This window comes from Nuphar pumila, chromosome 3 (genome assembly GCF_984573655.1).
Source record: "Nuphar pumila chromosome 3, dmNupPumi1.hap1.1, whole genome shotgun sequence".
In the NCBI taxonomy this organism is placed as follows: domain Eukaryota; kingdom Viridiplantae; phylum Streptophyta; class Magnoliopsida; order Nymphaeales; family Nymphaeaceae; genus Nuphar; species Nuphar pumila.
This window is the reverse complement of record NC_143251.1, coordinates 138,037,887-138,059,304: the sequence shown is the minus strand read 5'-3', so window position 1 is coordinate 138,059,304 and position 21,418 is coordinate 138,037,887. Positions and strand designations below refer to the sequence as shown.

The 21,418-nt window shown below is 36.7% G+C and overlaps 1 protein-coding gene across 3 annotated transcripts; it reads right to left on the bottom strand.

Annotated features, from left to right (window-relative positions):
- Nucleotides 1–626: 626 nt before the first annotated feature.
- Nucleotides 627–21,060, bottom strand: LOC149844027 (phospholipid-transporting ATPase 1-like). 3 transcript variants are annotated; one of them, XM_090000264.1, is made up of 10 exons: nucleotides 20,610–20,974; nucleotides 20,419–20,484; nucleotides 17,677–20,128; nucleotides 8,947–9,283; nucleotides 8,005–8,857; nucleotides 7,425–7,548; nucleotides 5,089–5,308; nucleotides 2,282–2,740; nucleotides 1,844–2,139; nucleotides 627–996 (listed from the first exon to the last, which is right to left on the bottom strand). In XM_090000264.1, the coding sequence occupies exons 3-9, from the start codon at nucleotides 19,436–19,438 to the stop codon at nucleotides 1,938–1,940; spliced, it is 3,957 nt and encodes a 1,318-aa protein (XP_089856390.1). In that variant the 5' UTR covers nucleotides 19,439–20,128; nucleotides 20,419–20,484; nucleotides 20,610–20,974; the 3' UTR covers nucleotides 627–996; nucleotides 1,844–1,937. The 3 variants fall into 3 exon arrangements, with proteins under 3 accessions (XP_089856390.1, XP_089856389.1, XP_089856391.1); XM_090000263.1 differs by having other exon boundaries at nucleotides 17,677–20,484; nucleotides 20,610–21,060; XM_090000265.1 differs by having other exon boundaries at nucleotides 627–898; nucleotides 17,677–20,484; nucleotides 20,610–21,060.
- Between the last annotated feature and the right edge of the window lie 358 nt (nucleotides 21,061–21,418).

Below are 21,418 nucleotides of genomic sequence, written 5' to 3'. Positions count from 1 at the left end.
CCTTCCCTTTCAGACAGATATTTCAATCATATTCTGCGGTTGTGCGGCCCCCATCAATTCTGGGACCTTGATGTCGACTCATCACATCCTGGCCCTTCCCGCATGCCACAAATGACCCACTAAACTTGAAGAGGAGGAATCCCAACGTTGAGTCAAGAGTTATGGCCATCCATCTAACCTTTTCACCCAGCCAAACAAAGGTTAAGATCAGCAGGGAATTCTAAAAATAAAAAACCTCAAAAAAGAAGACAAAAACCCTTTTAAAACTTGTATTTCTAGTGATTGGATGATAGAAGATACTGCGAATCAGAGATGGAATCCCACATCTATTTAATTGCAGCAGATACTACAAGTCCCATTAGGTTGGAAATAATGCAGGATCCTATGACTTTGTTGTCTACTTTCTACGCCTTTTCTTTTCTAAACTTCGTTTGTGTGCGAGTGAGTAAGCGCACCAGAAAGCGTACCGTTCATGCCCTTTTCCTTTTTTGCTTGGTAAATTTTTAAGGGAATGCTCAACCACGCACGAGTTCTTTCCCACGAAGTAGCTGATTGACCATGCATTAGCAAGGATTCACCCGTTCTTTTCAAGTTATTTTCCTTGGGGTCATGAGCTGTTGTAGTAGTTGAAAGAACGCTGCTTTCTACTTGTATTGATTGGATGTATTAAAAGTACAAATGGATTGTGACGAGAAATACACAAGAAACCCAAAATTGAGGGACTCCATCTTCCTTTTCGCCAATAGATCACCCTCCCACCATTCTATATGGTACAATTTTTTACTGAGGAAGCGCGTCCCTGCACTTTCAATGCGTCATGACTCCCTCTGCCCAACATCTTCCTGAACTACAATGATTTTGGCAGCTGGTCAAAAGTTCATGCTCTGAAACCTTCCACCTACAAAATCATCAAATTCCGATAGCATACACCCAATAGCATTCAATTATCTAAAATGTTTGTTCGAGAGGAGAGAGGGATGCCGTCTTAACTCACACCTGGTTTAGCATGCAATTAGAAAAGGCCCAGAGACAGTATATTACATCCATGCGAAAACTTATGGAAAGGAAAAAGAAACATCCAAGCGCATAAATTATAGAGGATGAAGCCCCCTTGAAAATCAATTCGGAGACGATCTAAAAAGGCACATTATCCTTATGAGAATAATTATAATCAAAATGTGCATAATTTTGAAAAACCAAGAGGGTATGTTCTAGTTTTATTGGAGCATTTTGTAACAATTCATTATATGTAGGTAAAAAGAGCAGTCGAAGAATAAACCAATGTTAATGAAGTAATTGCTTTTGCAATAACAAATATAATATGCACTGACCATAGTGACAAAAGTTTAAAACGGCTGCAGTAAAAACCTTGGGAGATTTTGAAAATTTCCATAAATCTCACATTTTTTCGGCAAAATCTCGGCAATAAAAAATAAATTTAAAAATATAAAAAATTATTTTTTTATAAGAAAATATAAATAAAACACATTTAAAAATAAAAATATCGGGGGTTTTCTCGATGAATATCTGCTAAAAACGTAAATATCACAATATTTGTCACATTTTGAAAATCTCACAAGAAATTGCCGTTTTAAACTCGGGAAATTTCTCGCAATATTATCGCGATATTTTTATAAATCTTGTGATATTTGTCACAGAGGCACCGACATCCAAATATTTTTCTATTACGTTACATTTCTGTATTATACATGAGTCGGATATCAACTTTACCTTCTTCCAGTAGCAAAACCTCTCCGTATACATTTTGTTTAGTTTGATTTGGTAGTTTCACAAAGGAGCATATACCCAAACATATGAAAGAAAAGCATAACGTTGTACTTACTGTCAACATATCCACAACTTGACCCGTAAGGGAGCCTGACCACCGAAGTAAATCATATAAGCAGATGACATCCCATGAAGAAGCAATGCACACATCAAGCAGGATCTTGATTCGTTGTAGAGGTCAAATGATACGGCAGTTTTCTAAACTTTTCAGCTTCTCGGGCTATCTGAATATCTGATGGCCAAAATATCTGCTGTACGATTTTGAGAAGTAACCGCGGTAGCAGAGCCAAAATTGTTATAAGTACAATGGTTAGCCAGTAGGTTGGTGACTTCGCAAGATGATAAATTGTCCTGTAAAGATGATTAGAATTTCAGCCCAAGCAAATGTTTGTATGAATCTAGCTTTTTAAAATCATGGACCTGTATCGGAACTCAAGTTGGACTAATTCCCAACTGATTTCCGAGTAATAATTGAATATGTTGTAATACCAACCAGTAGTTAGCAAAGCTGGGAAATGAGTCCAGAATCACCAGGCAAACGTATGTGATAACTATGGAACCCCATGTGGCAACATGGGTAATCAATACCCAACGATGTATATCCATAGCCAAGTGAACATTCACAAGCACAACAACTGCAATCGTCCACAGGCTTCCAATACTCCAAATGTCAATTGGCACATCCCTGTAAATGAAAAATGGAATGTAGAAGAGAACCAGACTTTGCCAAAATGTGTCGATCATTGTGAGCCAGAAAAGACGCGAATTGTAGCTCTCTTGTCTATGTCCAGCCCTGTAAAGTTTTGGATAATGAAGCAGCGTCTTGTGACTCAAATCTTTGTCAAAAATACCAACAATGATCGTGGGCAGAGAGGTGTAGATGACAGAATAGAACACACTGCTCCAATCTGTCAATGCCGAAGTGGTGGAAAATGCTGTGTACAATATGTACCTAAAAATACAATAATGGAATATAAATTACTGCATTGAATATACCAACTGAGAAATTATTGAGTTACATGGACATAAGTTCAAGTTTTTGGCCAACAAAGCCTGCAGATAAATCCTTATATTGAATAGTGAGAAATCACAACAGAAAAGAAACAATACTGGCTTGAACTCACAACAAAATCAATGCAGAATTCACAATTTTTTTACGGATAAAGCTAAAGCATCAATGATTTCATTTTTTTATACAGAAAAAGTTTGAGGCCCGTCATATCTATACTGTTAATATTAATTCTAAATATGCAGCTTGAAAGCAATATAATTCTGGATATGTTACCGACACTTTGTTGATCACAAAACTTTTCATGATCCACATTGAACTAGTGATCAGTTATATAATTATATGAAATAGGAATCAATAAGTACTGAGAAATTTAGTGTGAAACGGGCAAAATTAAATAGATAAATCCAAAGGGTCAAATGACTTGACTCAATCCTTGATCATTTTCAACTCAGACAAACACCAGCAATCTGGACAGAGTTTAATTTTTTATCATCTTGGACAATGTTAACCAGAGAATAAAATCTTAGCTTGGTCCAACCAAATTACAACCAAGGAAACCGGTGATATTCAGATAATTTTACGAAAATTGGGTTTGGCAGCACAATTTTCAACATGTGCACACCCACCCACCAAGATATTCATTAGGCTTTTCCCAAGAAGTTTGTAAGGCCGGGTGTACAAATCTACCAAAACAGAATATCTATCCTTTTAGAAAGTCATCAGAAAAAGTTTTACTTCCAGAATAAATTTAGCCACATCTAATTTTCACTAAAATTTTTTACAAAGAAATGACATCATGAAAAAAAAAAACCATTTCAGCATATGTGTGCGCCTGCTTTAATATTTGGTACTAATGAAGGTATGGAAATATTGAGGAAAATCACAGATGCAAACTGTATTGACTCAATCTGACTACATAGATGTGTTAAGCACAATTTACTTGCTATCGATCAGGCTCTCAATTGTGCTTTTCTAATGCAAGAACACAATTTTTTGTGCCATGGAGTTTTGGTACATTGTGGGCCATTGGTTTTTGAAGACCTTGAAAAACCTGCTTACATGCCACAGTGACATGATTCAAAACCAACTCCTAAAAAGACCATGTACATACAAAAGATTGAAAATTATGGAAAAAAACAAAACAAAAACTTCATAGCTCAAAAAGTTGTTTTCACATCAGAAAAACACAATTCAAAGTCTGAATAATAGCAAATAAACCACGCGGAACACATCTATGTAGTCAGTCAGATCGAGTCAATACAGCTTTCACCTATGATTTCCAGCTCGCTAGTTCCACTCCTTCATTAGTGCCAAACATTCACCTCGTATATATAAGAAATGTTCTAATCAGGCCCCATTTTTGTTAGGCCCTTGCAAAAATCGTGGTTGTAGGTGTTTTTCGTTGCATCTGAACCTGTAGATATGTTCACAATTGTTTATTTACCAAGGCACATGTCTTTAATCGAATCAATTTACTAAAAAATTAGGACCTTCTATCATCAAATTTTAGCACAATATGAGCCATTGATTTCTCAACCCTCTAAAAACACATACATGTGCATGAAAAATACCTAATTGAATGCATGTTAACTACTAAGTAAACTATGATAAACACATCTATCGGTTTAGATCAAGCAAAAATCACCTGCAGCCACGTTTCTTGCTGGGACCCAACTTGGGGCCTACCAAAAATTAGACCTGATATATATATATATATATATATATATATATATATATATATATATATATATATATATATATATATATATATATATATGGTACCCTCATGGGTAAAGAACCTCCTAGTTGGAACTCATAGTAAGAGGTTGTTTTGACCAAATTTAACCCCATGGACATATTCAGCATGGTCAAAATAGTAGCAATAGACTCTTGGATCATATTTTTCAGCGTAAAAATACAATTTTATAGGGGCTGAAAATTTGGTAGATTGTAGGCCGTTGATTTTTCAATCCCTGCAAGCACTGATTTCTACTAACCCAAACATGTAGATAACATCTGAAGGGACAGATGTGCAAAAAACATAAAAAAAATAAAAATATTACAGTTTTTTGCTAGGGGGTTCCATACCCACAAGGGTAGCAAACATTAACCCTATATAGTCTACCAAGCTTATCTATAAAAAGGGAACTGGCATAAGCATTTCCAAAAGATTTACAGAAAGGAATTTTGAAATTTAAGAAACAATAAGTTTTTTCAGGAAGAAACTGAAAATTTTTGCCAACCACATGATGTCCAGTGGACATATCATAAGGTTAAACTCCACTTACCAGAAAAGCATTAAAACAAATACAGCATTTCTGTAGAAGTTGTATAGAACCAAATAGCCCATACGCTGATAATTCCAATGTCCATGGACAAGCAGTAATCTTTTTAAGAATCTGAACTGCCCCATGGCAAAATCTGATGCCATGACTGCTTGGCGTCCTTCCTGACCGCATATCCCAACTCCAACATCAGCCATTTGGATCATTGAAACATCATTTGCCCCTGCGATTGATAGCAGATGAATAGGCAACACAAAAAAGGGCAAGTCTCTAGGCCTCAACAATAAAATTATTTTTCATACCAGAAGCAACAGAATTTCTTAAGGCAATTATCAACTATGCCATTGCATAGAAAGTCAAACCTAAATACTAATGAAGTAAAAAACCTAAAAAACAAGACTAACCTCACTATGCCATGGAAAATGAGCAAACTAGTGGAAAATGAGCAAACTAGTGGATTCCACCACCCTCTGCCATCCATCCACCTCACGTTTCCTTGGTAATAATCGTTAGGAGTTATACCCTCCCTCAATGTAATAGGCCAACAAAATGAATAAGTTATAGAAGAAGTTGCCAATCATTGTCAAATTGTATAATTGGTCCCTCCGTCCAAGGATAGAGCCAAATAGTTGGGGACAGTGAGATAGTTACCTCCATTCGGTCACCAACTTTTTACTAGTATCATAGGGATAACTCAATGTGTATGAAAGTCCCCACTTTATGTCTCCATAGCAGCACCCTCATATATAGGTAACATGGGGACTTGTACCAGGCCCCTGAACTGGTGTCATATCCATACTAGGACTATGTACTATGTAACCCTGGGTACAGATCAACTAGATTTTGAACTTAACTCGTTCCAATTTATCCTTATGATCCATTTAATGTGTAGTCTATGCTCAGCATCAAAAGTCAAAAGTGTCTAATGTTAACTATATTTCTTGATCACGAGTTAATTATATACATTTGACATACTTTAGTCTTTTAGTTCATAATTGATAGTCTACAACTTCATATCTATAGCATACTATAAAATGTAGCAAATTATATATTCTTGTGTGTGTTGTTGCACATATAGGGGGGTTGCTCGTATAGCGGGGCTGGGGAGGGGGTTGTTCATTTCCCTGCACCCATCTTTTAGAAATTTCTCTTGCATCTGCACTCATACCTATGTCTTGCACCCATCTTTTAGAAATTTCTCTTGCATCTGCACTCATACCTATGTCTCACACACCCATACTTATGTCTCTCTCTCACACACACACACGCATGCATGCATGATGGCACATACATATGTAGAGAGAGAGAGAGAGAGAGTAATTGGTCTTTCCTACCCAATTTGAGTGTGGACCAGTATGACCTTACAATTTTTCATTGTTTGTTTACTAGAAGCACGTTTTTTATTGAATTACTTCAATAGAAAAGCTCAGTTTTTTTCATTGCAAAGTTTCAGTGTAATACAGGCTGTAACCTTTAGATTCTTTAAAAATCTATCTGAACATAATAAATCTCTAATTTAGTATATTTTTTCTATTAAATAAACTATAAACATCATATTTGTAAGTTTGATTTACAAAAAACATGCAAAGAAACATAGAAAACTAATGAGTGTGCATGCGGTTTGTGTTTCATTTTGAAACTAGGCTTGGGCTGCAACCGTTTAACTAAGTTTTCCCTTCTCCCTAATGAAAAACACTTGCTTTGTCACTGCCTCGCTCCAAAGTAAAATGACTTGAAGGATAGCATTAGGCAGAGCCTCAGCCAAGAACAGGGCAGTTTCATATTGGCAGTGATATCACATAACTACTGAATTTGTTAGCACCTCTTTTGGGAAATTTATCTAGCAATCGTTTGTCCAGGAAAATATCCTTAAACAGTTTAAGAGAGAATCCAATATAATCACCCTGCTTGCTGTGATTGCTATAACATTTGCCTGGTTGTTCTCACCCACTTTATAAAACAAAGGTAACAGAGATCCCTAATGGGAATTCAATGCTCTATGTTTCATGTGATGTAAGCATGTAGGTTTCTAAATCTAACTGAAGCAGATTGGTTAACCTACAGCGGAAGAGTTGGCTGTATTCATATATCCATCACCAATCAGTTTTACCTCACTCCCATAAACCCAACATAATCTCTCTCTCTCTCTCTCTCTCTCTCTCTCTCTCTCTCTCTCTCTCTCTCTCTCTCTCTCTCTCTCTCTCTCTCTCTCTCTCTCTCTCTCTCAGAAAGAAAACAAAACATCAGCCAATGAAAACCACCCAGCAAAAGCAACAACATCATACAGGAAATCAAAGTTGATTCTAAGTTTCAATAGCATAGAAGATGGCATAACATACCATCACCTATAGCCAATGTCAAGTCATTGGTCCTGCTCTTAATTAGATCAACAATCCCAGCTTTTTGTAGAGGAGCAACACGACAGCAGACCACTACTTCACAGGAAACTGCTAAGTCGAAAAGCTGCAGATGATAACAAATGGTTAGGATAATAATATATTATAGAAATCAAATATTCAACTAAAACAGATAAGTATACAAGATACCAAACACATTACTCCAATTCCTGAACATCCAACCTAAAACAGGCCCCTAAAAATTTGAAATACCAATTTGAGGTGCAGTTCAACAACTATGCCACAAAGACTTCTCACCAAAATGGTGCTCCAAATTTAACACACATTTTGAGAGGTAGAATTGCTATCTCACATGGATATGGTTATGGTAGGGGGGACGTGGGTGCTTTCCAGAAGACAGGTGTCGGCAGCACCCAGAAGTACCAGCATCAACAGGGGTAAGTAGGCAACCTACCAACATTACATAATGGATTCGTAAAGCTGTCTCCAAATAGGAGTTCTTTTTCTATAAAAGTATATTTGCATAGTGCAAATAGTTAGGTAAAAGGAGAATGACTTAAACCTCGTTTTCCAGATCCTTCGCCAGTATGTGAACAAGGCTAGTACCATCAATTATGAGTGCCAGTGGTGACTTCAAGCCTGCTACTTTCCCCAAATGATCCTCAATTAGTTTATAGCATTTAGAAGCCTGTGATCCATTTGCAGCAACACTGATGCTGGAAGCCAAAACATCATTAGGAATCTCCGCACAATCACCATCAATACTCCTATTCCTGTTGAAACTGTTATGCCTATCTACCTTTTTTATTTCATATTTGCATTTCACATCTGCCAAAAGCCTTTTACATTCTTCTTCTGAATTGCCATTAATGATAATCTGCTGCATATCATGTGTCAACAGCTTGCATGAAAGACCAATAGAAATTGCAGTCTCTTGCTTATCCCCTGTGAGAACCCAGACCCTAATCCCTGCTTCTCGAAGGGACCCTATCGTTTCAGGGACACCCTCCTGCAATTTGTCTTCAATTCCAGTTGCCCCAAGAAGATTTACATTACTCTCAATGAGAGCAGATGTCTGACGGAGCTTTATTGCTCTATCATTCAATGAAGTGCTTGCCTCAGCATAACTGTCCTGCCACTCTTCAAGTTCTGCCTCAGTGATGTCCTTTGACGCAACTACAAGTGTCCGCAGACCCTGTGATGAATACTCACTCAAGTGATTCTGTGTAGCATTTCTAATATCACTTGAAAGATCTTCTTTGGGATTAATATTATAAGAAACTTTTTCCAAAATGCTGAAAATGGAATTATCAGCACCTTTTACAAGAACCTTTACAGAGTTATCAGGAAATCGAACAATTACAGACATTCTTTTGCGGACGCTATCAAATTCATGCAAGCCCAGTACATCCAACCTAAGCAAAAGAAGAGGAAATGAACAAAAACCATAGTCAATAATAAAATAATGAGTTGCAAACTGTTATTGACTGAGGAAATGCTCTACCTTAGCTCTTCACCATGAACATCAATCACTAGGTGACCAGATGTGCGTTCAATAAGGGTGTATCCATAAGCAGAAGCTGCAGAAACTAGAGCTTGCTCATCGGGAGACTCACCCTGATAGTCAATTACTTCATCGGTAATGGTATCACCTTTTGTAGAGGTTGCATTCGGGGTTTTGATTGGAATTACTGTATTACAGGCAGCCAGAGTAAGAAAATACTCATGTGCAGCTCTCCGTTCATCTCCAACTAAATCTTTTTGTAATAGTGAGATAAGTTCAGCATCAGCCTTCACATCCAACTTAGTCTTCCATCTCCGTCTTTCATTGACTTCTATGCCTAAAAGGACAGAAAAAACCAAACATCAACATTACGGTCATTACCACAAAGCTCTCAGCTAAAAGTTTCAAATACATATATGATTATATCATGTTTATGAGAAAGCAGTTTTTGTGTAGTCTCTGATTTGGTTGCATATAAAAGCACATGGTATTTGCACCTATGACCATTTTATTGGAGTATCAGATATTCTCCTTTCAATAGCTGACTGTCTATTAAAATAATTGCACTTCCATATTTAACTGTCTAGAAGCATATAAAAGGGTATATATCAGCTAGACAACATACATTACAATGACATGCACATAACAATACTACATGTTCATAGGGTCAGCTGAGAATCACACACAGCTTATTGATAAAATAATTTATCCATAGCTAACTAAGAAAAAGTTACCAACCGTTTCTCCAAGTTTAAAAAAAAAATGTGGCCTCATAGACAAGGCCAGCTTGACAAAAATATCTGCCTCAGTCACAAACTAATGCTAATCTACACTTGTTAAATTGGCTTTTCTTTTTTAGGACTGTTTCCCCTGGAATCTTGATGTCTAAAACTGTTAGTCTGAAGTATATTTTTGCTGACTGGCTAACAATCTTCTGATCCCGGAATTTATTTTCATCTTCCTTCCTGCAGGGTGTGCCATTCATACAAAAGGCGCTTTCCACAAGCACCCCTGAAACAAAAAAGCTCTTAATAACAGAAACTGGATCTGAGGAAAAATGATGTATTGTTCATTGTGAGTCTAAGTTCCCAACACAGATGAATCTGCATTAGTCACATTCATATAAACTGTATAAGCTTGTTCTGGACAAGAACCAGAGGACATTATCAGATTCTAACCTGTCACAGGGATTCGGCTAACCAGGTGCCTGTGAGGGTGCGGCACCTGGTGCGGTAAACCTGATATGTAAAAAAAGAAGAAAAGAAAACCCCATCGAGGGAGGATCGCCTGAAGAAGAAGAAGAAGAAGACAACGAGGAAAGAGAGAGGCGAGAGGGAGCTCACCTGAAAGGGGGGCGGAGGTCACATCGCTGGCACAAGAAGGACCGGCGTCGGGTGTCCGGAAATCCAAGGTTCGCCGGAAGTGGGGCTTGCCGGCGTCAGGTGGCCGGAAAACAAATGAGAGAGAGGGAACCTGCGGCGGGGGGAGAAGGCGAGCAAGGAGAGAGAGTGAGCAGCATGGGGAGGGTTTCTCGAATAGAAACCCTACCCTGCGTGCTTATTTAAAGCACACAATGTATGTTTTATCGGGTTTGGATCAGGGTCGGATCCGAATCCGACCCGGATCCGATTTTTTTGCCGCACCCCCGCACCCATGTGACAGATTCTAACAGGTTTTCGTGGTGGAAACATATACTAACATCTGGCCAATAGGCTTCAAATGGCAATGTCAAACACAATCCAGGTCATCATATAAAAGAAACTATTGTACTTAAGATTGCCCTTTTTTCTGCAAATAGAGGGACATTCATTAATGAAAGAAAAACACAAGAAAAGTTTTGTGACCAAAACACTTACCCAAGAAAAAACTTGAAAGTCAGCCAGCAGCTTCAGGGATAGGTGTCAAAGGGGATCCAACTAGATATAATCTATGTGATGTCTATGAAACACAAGACACATAAGCACATGTCTAAAATTTAAGTTGTGTCCTTCCAGCAACACGCAAAGGGAGATAATTTTTAATTAAAGTATCTAGCATTTGTTTATATGCAAATCAGACACTCTGCAGCCTTGATCGATCATCAACAAATTTTAGTCCATCTCTTTCCCCTATGCCTGATCCAAGTTTTGAGAATAACATTGCTGAGAGGCCATGCTTCAAGTGAGCTTCCACCAAATCCAGCTACTAGCTGGTGAAAAAGAACTTAAACACATGTAACCCACAAAAAATGAAGAACTGACTACTATTTACACTAAAGGTAGATTTGATTGCAGCCTCATAATTTAGGGAGAATGAAATTTGGGGATAAATGGAGATGATAGATGTCATAATGGATCTTGAAAGTGTCATCCACATGGTAATTGCTAATGGTTGGAGTAGAAACTTGTCATTTTTCTTAGCAGTTGTAATTATCATTTTTGTTTTGTTGAAAATTACATTTGGCAATTCTGTTCCAAGTACAAAACACCTTACTGGGATACAATTTGTTAATGATATACTACCATTGGGTTTACGTATAAAGATCATCACTGATATATTGATTGGAAACAGGTTTAAAGTTTGAACCTCACTAGCCATTTGTCAGCTATGAGACATTCGTGCATCCAGATTGCCAAACAAAATATGGCTACAAGACAGAGGATCTTCCCATCTGGTTATCCATCATACCATGAAGATGCAAAGCAAATTAATTGGACATGGCAGGTTGAAAATATGGATTGCAAATTAGGATCATAGAAGGATAAACCAGCAAAGGTGACCCATAACCCAGCATTCCAAGCATAGTAAAATCCGTTTTAGTTAAAATGGTTCTACCCTAGCATACCAGTTATTTGGAGCTTGATGACATGTGACCTATCAAGAGCATACCCTAGTTGTAATGAAGGAGAAGGTGACATTCAAAACAGTGTTCTATTGAACAAGGTTCAATATTATACAAATGCATGCAATACCTAATGTCATCTTACAAAGAAAGACAATAAAATGGCCAAAATATCCTAATAGAAATTTACAGGACTTAAAAACACCTGACTAGATAAATCAAGAGCATACCCTAGCTGCAATCAAAACACTGTTCTATTCAACAAGATTCAATAATATACAAATGCATGCAATACCTAATGTCATCTTATAAAGAAAAACAATAAACTGACAAAAATATCCTAATATAAATATATAGGACTGAGAAACACCTGACTAGATAGATCCATAGTCTGAGATAGTTCAAACTCACATATTTCAAAAAGTAATGCAGCAATAAGTTTGAATGCCACCATAATTAATCACTGACTGAGGAGAAAGATTTTAGGTCACAGCAAAAAACCACCTCGTTTACAAACTGCCCTCTTGTGAAACAACAGGGCAGAACATGCCATGGAGATGCTATAGCATGAACGAGTACCCGATGTGGCAAGATTGATAACCATTTTGATCTCTGTGATACACTACATATTTCCATGAACACCAGGCACTTAAACTTTGTCTTAAGGTTGGTTCAGAAGCTGTTTATTACAGTTCTCTAATCAGCAGTTCCACTTTCCTATATTGTTCATTAAATAGCTGCTACCTACGGCTTTGAATATATTAGGTTCAATAATGAACCAATACACATGCACATGAAGTGCGAATATACCCACTAAAGGGGAAAGCCCCTATTTATACGCTCTCAAAGGGACCACCTTGGGGGCTCCCAAAGGAGACATTGAAGAGCCCTCAACGGTCACATTTGTGATCGTTGGGGGCTCCCAACGTCTCTATTGGGAGGCCCCCAATATGGTACGAAAAATAAAAAATAAAAAACTAAAAAACAGAAAATAAAAGAAATATTACAATGCATATTCCAATTGGAATATGCGTAAAATAACAAATTACAAGAATACCCTTGAGGGTATTTTAGGAAGAGAATATATATATATATATATATATTTTTATATATATATATATAAATAGAGATACGTATACATATATATGTATACGTATCTTTATATATATATATATATATATATATATATATATATAAATATATATATGTACATTTAAGGATTATATTTCAACATACATATATGTGTACGAGTACACATATTTTAACACCCCCCTCAATCTTTGCGGGAAAACGAAAAGATTGAAAAAAGTCGCAAGACTCCAAGAGGCTTCGGTAAGGATGCTATTGAAACTTGAAAATGCCTTCCTCCAATTGCCTTCTAATGATGAACACATTTCCCGATCCATCCAGGGTACTTCTTTTTATCCTATCTCCAAGATCCTGTGGAATAACAACAAAGAACAAGTAAAAAATATTTTTGCACTTTACTCAAATGGAACATTCCTAATAAGGTGCAAAATTATAACTTATGCATAGAAATTTGAAGCATATGATAGGATAACTACTTTAGCATGAAAAGAAAATTTAGAAAACCAAGGTTTCAAAATCATATATCATGTTAAATAGTGAGCGGAAACAAATCGCAAAAATGCATAATGCATTCATAAGGTCCAACATTGGACAAACACAACCCCATAATGGGAAATAACAAAATGGTCCACTAAAGGACACCACAATAAGCCTACGAAGAGACATAAGCTACATATGCTTTATTGAATGAGGGTCTAAAAAGCCATAATGAGCATATGCATATACTATCATAAAATGAATTAACACTTAAAGAAATCATTAATGAACATGCTCCAAACATATTTTAGTCAAAATGAACACGGATACAAATGTTCAAAAGGTTTGACGAATATGAGCTTCAATAAGAGGGGCTTTATAAAGGTATATTTAACACACATAGATCAACAATAGAGTTTTTCACATCTTTAAGGAGAAGATCTATGTCAATCAAATGTCATATATAAGAAGCATGATTTGACTAAGTATATTAAAACATTCACCCAAGATTCAAGAATGAATATCATTTGAGACAAAAGACTCATTTTGCATATCAAATACAAAAGTGACCGAAAAACTGTAAGCACTTAATATATAGATTAAATGCTAAAATATCAATTTGATTTAAAAACATATCATAGATATGATTCACTTGTATCTAAAAACACAAGTTATGAATGAAATTTTGTAATTTTCAATAGTAGTTCATCCACTACAAGCAAATACCTCATTAGTCCTCAAAAACCTACAAATCAAGTGTATAAGCTACTAGAACAAGAATATAACCATAATGCCATTAAAGGCCAAAAGACACACACAAAGGTGTGTAAAAATACCTCTTGTCTACATGTAATAATACTTGAAATGAGTGTATCAACGACAAGAATACGAGAATGCATGCCAACATGGACCAAAAGCATCACTTGTCTACGTAAAAAGACACTAAAAAACAAGTATGTTCAGCTACTAGAACAAGAGTATCAAGTCAACCATGGGCTAAAACACAATACATCTCTTGTCTACATAAAATGACACTTGAAATGAGTGAAAGAAGTCAACCATGGGCATACATTGCAGCGACTAGAACAAGGACACAAATGCCAACATGGACTAAAATCACACACCATGGTGTGAATCAACGTGCCTTGTCTACATATAATAACACTCAAGACAAGTGTGTTCAGCTACTAGACCAAGAGAACAAAAGCCAACAAAGGGCTACCAACACACAAATGTGTAATAATATGTCTTGTCTACATATGATGACACTTAGATAAGGGGCATAAAAGGAGAAGACTTTTGAGGCAATAAAACTTGTAATGACGAACATATAAATAAAACCTTGAATCAATAAAACAATATTCCTTTTAAAAAGAATACCCATAACAATAACATTTTGGAATAAATGTGTGAATATACACACACCAAGAACACTTGGAACACTTGTGCACAAAAGCACAAAACACGAAATCACAAATGTGCAAATGCACTCATAAGATTCAATAACCCCAAAAACCTTGATTTTAATATACCTTAAAACATTTAAGGTTTCATATATCCATCACATTTACATATAAATGAGAGCATCCACTAGATCAATGGCCAAAAGAGGAAAAACGAGTGACACACTCATAATTAGAGATCATATAACAAATCATTTTAGAGCTCCCATGGTGCCCATAACTCACCTCAACAACCATCTTTAATATGGCAAGTGGACAATCTAAAATGACATAAGGTGCCCATAACTCACCTCAACAACCATCTCTAATATAACAATAAGGCCATAAAAGGATTGATGCATCATATAACAACTTGTGATGGATAAAATAAGTGCCATAAAAGGCAAAAATATTTTTTCAACAAACATAATGACATAAAGAAATCATCTTGGGATAATCAAGAGAAGATAATCAAGCTTTTAACAAAGATATCACAAGAACCGTAATGGTTCGCAAAGAGAGCTTTAACACAATATCCAAGGAAAAGATATTCAAAAAATACTTGAAAATTTATAGAATTGGGATTAAATCCCATACAACAAATTTTAATATTCTTTGATTGTGATGAGATATGCGAAAACGTACAAAGTGCCATAAGCACTTACAATGTTTTATAATGATTCAACAAAAGAATCAATATCTAAATTCATTACACTTTTACCAAAAGAAATGTGCACAAAAGCTCCATAATGTGAAAATATCTCAAAAAGGAGATAAAGTGTGCGATAAGCACACCACCACCAATGTGCACAAATGCACAAGAACACTTAGAACAAATGTACACGAAGGTACAATAAAGAAACTCAAATGCACAAAGGCATACAAAATATAAAGAATTTTATTGAGAAGAATGGAGAACAAAAGCTCCAAGAAGTAAAAATGTCTACAAAGAGACAATACCATGTAAAATTGTCTATGGAAAGACAATACGCATACAAGCATGAATACTTTATAAAAGAAGTGTTCACAAACACTCTCACAACACTTGAACAAAATACGCAAAAAAAGCGTAAAAGTAGTAAACATGCAATAATGCATGTATTGAATAAAAAGAACAATTGCTTGAGACTCTCAAGCTTTTAATTATGCAATTATATGCTTGATAAATGCAATTTAAGACAAAGACGACCATATTATGGCCAATGTAGGCATCCTTAGAGATACAATCAAGAGGTTTTGAAACCTTATGTGAAAAATACAAACAAACATGTTTATAAAGTTGCATTATTAGAAGAAAAATAAAAAATTAATGAAATCTTTTATACCAAAGGATGCAATAGATACACTATGCATTCTATATACTGTGAGAAGATTTTTAAAAGATCTTTCCTAATGAACACAATGGTTCATACAACATATTTATCACAAACAATTTTTCAAAATTCTTTAAATAAACCAAAACCATTAAGAGACTTTTAGGAGTTCATAAATATTTATCATTAACAAGAACTACTTAGGGTTCATAAAAAAGTAAACTACAAAGATTTAGATGTGAGAAATTCTCATACAAGAATTATATCAAAATATTTTTTCCAGAAAAAAATGCACTAAAAACCATACACAAGAGTTTTTAAGCAAAGATCATTAATTTAAATCATATATAAAAAGTTAACTTATAGGTTAATCACGAAATTCTTATGGAAAAATCATAAATCTCGCATAATTGAAAAACAATTTTGCAATACATAAATTACTATTATATGTGATGAGGAATCGATAAATATATAACCAAGAATTATATATTTGGACAATAAACAAGTTTACCAAATTCAAAAGGAGATATTTTAAAATATATGAACACGCGAAATGTGAAAGGAAATGATTCAACTATCAAAAACACTAAATGTGCAAGAAAAATAGTTTCATAATGCATAATATGTTAAGAAAAAAGATACATACCGAAAACTTCTAAAAAAGAAAGGAACAATGAATACTTCACCATTTCTTGAGCACCACGCTTTCCGTTGCACCAAGAGACAACCCCATCGTAACCTTGCTTTGATACCATGTAAGGAAACGGCTTTGAATATATTAGGTTCAATAATGAACCAATACACATGCACATGAAGTGCGAATATACCCACTAAAGGGGAAAGCCCCTATTTATACACTCTCAAAGGGACCACCTTGGGGGCTCCCAAAGGAGACATTGGAGAGCCCCCAACGGTCACATTTGTGACCGTTGGGGGCTCCCAACGTCTCTATTGGGAGGCCCCAATATGGTACGAAAAACAAAAAATAAAAAACTAAAAAACAGAAAATAAAAGAAATATTACAATGCATATTCTAATTGGAATATGCGTAAAATGACAAATTACAAGAATACCCTTGAGGGTATTTTAGGAAGAGAATATATATATTTATATATATATATAAATAGAGATACGTATACATATATATGTATACGTATCTTTATATATATATATATAAATATATATATATATATGTACATTTAAGGATTATATTTCAACATACATATATGTGTACGAGTACACATATTTTAACACTACCTTCCTAGATATGTACACCAATGCGAGCCAGCTTGGACACGTGGCACCATAAGTCATTCCTAGTTGGAAGGAGATAGGCATTTCTCCTACTCAGGAATGACTTTATGCATGGAGGTTCAGTCCAAACAACACCCTTCTAACACAACTGGCTACCAACAACTCCACACTAAACAAGAGGGAGAAAATGAATCAGAATTGAAGCTAATGAACAAAGAACCATATGAAGTTATGAACAATAAAACGTAAGACTATATCAAAAGAGCAACCGATGTTTGTTTCAAATTGCAGCAAAAAGTAAGTAATTCTTATGTCTTAAGGTTGTCAAAAATACCTGCAATGGCTATCTTGTCTGAATGAACTTCAGAAGTACCTTGAATTGAGCGATCCATCACATAAGTGGCATTGCCATAGTTCTTCCCATATATGCTAGCTTTGCAGAACTCCATCTTGTTCTCGGTCAAAGTTCCTGTCTTGTCAGTGAAAATATATCGCACTTGACCCAAATCCTCATTAATATTCAACGATCTGCACTGGAACCTAGAATCTGAATTACTGTCATACATCCTGGTGTCTTCAATCATAAAATATGACTGTCCAAGACGTACCATCTCCATAGATATATAAAGAGATATTGGTATCATAATCTGGAAGACAATGACAGAACTTAGAAAAGAAAAGAATATCTCCAATGCTAGGCCATAGTAGTTGTAAATCTTTCCATTAATAACCCCATTTGTGAAGTATCTTTTCCTGTAATAAGGCATTGTATCCAGCTGATTCTCGTGTCTTTCCAACCAAAGACCCATTCCAATAGCCACTACAGCACACATGATGAAAAGGAACACTGACAACCATAATGTCTCCCTGTTCATGTAACCTTCCAATTTGCTTCTTTTTGAGGGAGAAATTGCACTGTTCAACATTGCTTTGGTTTCTTGACCAGCATACACAACTACACCGATGACCCATTCTGTGTTCTTGAGCTGGCAGCCTCGAAGAACTATGTTTGATTGTCCAAGCGAAATTTTGTGTCCTCCAAGTTCCATAGCAGCTGTGAATTCATAAATATTTCTATTTGGTTGTTCACATTTAATGAGTCCAAATACTGTGTCTGATTCAAAATCCATCATTGTAGTTTCATGCCGAGCATATCTGGTCTTTAGGTTTGACTCCCCATCAAGGTTCATTGTCTGAACATAGGCGATGCCATTTGGATCACTTGTTCTCAAAAGAACCATGTCACACGGTACAGTCTCATCCTCAAGGATCCTCAAGACCTCACCAGCCTGTATCTTTTTCCATTTCTTTAAATGGAAAGAACCACCCTGAAGTAATTCAGCCTCTCTGTTATTCTCTTTTCTGTCTGAACGGTGCCTTCTCCAATCTTCATACCCATCTTTGATGGCCGTAACAAATAGAACAAAGAGAAGGGGAAAGAGAGACACAGTCCTCCCAAACACAGCAAGGGGTGGAAGCTGGTTCAAAGCGGCAATTGCCAAAAAATACAGGTAAGCCAATCGATGAAACTGAATAAACAAGTTCTTTGGTAGAAAAGTGATAACAGTGTATTTGCTGGTCCGAATCTCATTCCCAGTGAATTCATACTTGTCATTTGTCCTCCTTGGATCATTGATATAAATTGTTCGGCAATTCTCTTCTGAAGATAGAAACTCATGAGCTTCAAAACTTTTGTGGAAGATCCTCCGAGACTTTGACTTCTCAATACCTGAAATAGAAGTTTTCTTCTCATGTGATATGTACAGTGCAGGCCCAGATATCTCGAAGGAACTTTTGTTGACTACATCCAACAAATTGTTTGATCCCATAGCCCCCCTTTGAGAAGGGCACTCGAAAATAGCACCCTGAAAGTACTGAGAATCTACTGAGTGGAACCTTGAGGCGGACACAATTGAATCAGCAAAATGGCTGTGGGTGTCCTCAAAATCAGTATATGAAGAACCACACCGAGAAGATGAGTGAGAAGCAGTGCGGCAGAGGCAGCTGAAGGAATCATGTCTCAGTGGAGGAGCAGGTGCATCGGAAGAGGTGTCAGAACTTTTCATCGAGAATAACAATGGTTGGTCGGAAGTCATAATATTTCAAGAAAGAATGCAAGGAACGGATAATGCTGAGCATTTGAAACAGAACATCTAATGGATCTCTAAATTTCATGACGATAGGAGGCCCTGAACAAACTTCTTCCCCTTCTGTCCTCGGCCAAAATGCATCAGCCGAGGGAATTTGAAGTTCCTTTGGGAGGAAATACCAACCCATTCCATCTAGTCAACCATTTTAGCTCCCCCAGAGCTCCTCCAAAACAACATCGATTTTCAGTGCCAGTCAACTCATCCAATAAAGTAACACAGAAATATAGGAGCGACACAATATGGCTTTATTTAAAGTGAGACATTCACTCTTTCAGATACAATGTAAACAAGAGGAAACCATGGTTCCACTTTGACATGACGCATCGCCATGAATTTCAAGACGACGCATCAAATCCTGTTCGGTGTATAGAGGCAACTGCAGCTCTAAAGCTCCTGGTGTCAAAAGGTTTTCTTAAACACAAGAAGGTAGCCAATTTCCTCGGACTTACCGAATTACTGAACGATCTTGTCAACGAGCAAATGAAAATTCCACCGGATTATCAAGTTGACAATATTTTTAGCACTCTTTTCCCATCCCACATGATTAAGATTCTTCACACCGCATCCAGAGATGACTACGGAACGGACATACATTTGCTAACAAACCACGAATTTTCAACACGCAATTCGCCCAATCTGCCCTTCTCAAAAAACTCGAAAATTTAGTGGGATGAAACACCATCACAGAAGAATTGCTTCAAGTAAACAAAAAAGAACACCACAAAAGAAGAAGCTAAGAAATCGGGCTCAGGTATCACCGAATTCCGTATAGAATATCATCACAAGTTCACGCAATGCTCGCGATTCAAAACCCTGATCGACCGTCAAAACCTCCTCATCTTGCTTTCTCCAACGAATCGCCCAATAATGAAAAGAAACAAAAAACGCATTCGACAGCAGAAAGGCGAAACAAACAATATATCTACCTGAGTCTCTTAAAAACTCAATCCAGACTCTTCTTGGAATTCCTCCAATACCTAATCCGCCAACATCTGCCAAAATCACACAAAAATCACACAAAAATCCACAAAAAATATATATAGTTAACGCAAGAAAACAACGACCGATCTAAAAAACGCAAAAATCTGAAAAGAAACCGCAACAAAAGATGCAAAACCTCGAAAATCCGCCCACAATTCACAAAAAATCCGTCGAAATCCCGGCAAAATCAGGCACAATCCACAAAAAAACAGCACCTAGGAAGGATTTCCACAAAGAGCGAACCGTCGATCCAAGAGATCTGCACCCTCCGATCGGCGTCAAACGCCGAACCGAAAGCCGATCGGCTCAATCCCTCCCTTCCGCTTCGTCTCTCCCCTTCCTCCTCTCCGCGATCGAATTGGAAACTCTCTTCCCCCCTCCGGTTCGCCTCCTTCCCGATCCAATGGCGGGAAATAAAAAACTCGGGGGGTTTTGGTCGTCGTCTACGCCTCGAGAGTCTCAGGAAATTGACAGAGAGATCTCAGCGAGCGTGCGAAAGAGAGAGAGAGAGAGAGAGAGAGACGGGTGGAAGAGCACAATTGTTGCTTCCGTATTTGATGCTGAACGGTGCTCTGCGTCGTGTTCCCTTTTTCTTTTCTTTCCGTAATTTAATTACTTCAGAAATTATGGAAACACCCCTTTTTAAAGTAAATGACCACAATGCCCTTCACACTTTCTCCTTCATTCAGGTCCACCCTTTAACTCGAACCCCAAAAATGAGCTTTACTTTCCTGAAATTGTTGATATGGGACATAAGTTTCCTGAAAACCGTGGGACAAGGATTTCAGGTCAGCATCAATTGGATCGGATCCGGATATGATTGGAACAGCCAAATATCATAAAAGTGGAATACTGGATCCTATCCGTTTGCATCCCTACATCCATCATCCTAAGGAACATGATTTCTTTTGAAATATTTTTTTTAAGCAATACTCGTTCATCTTC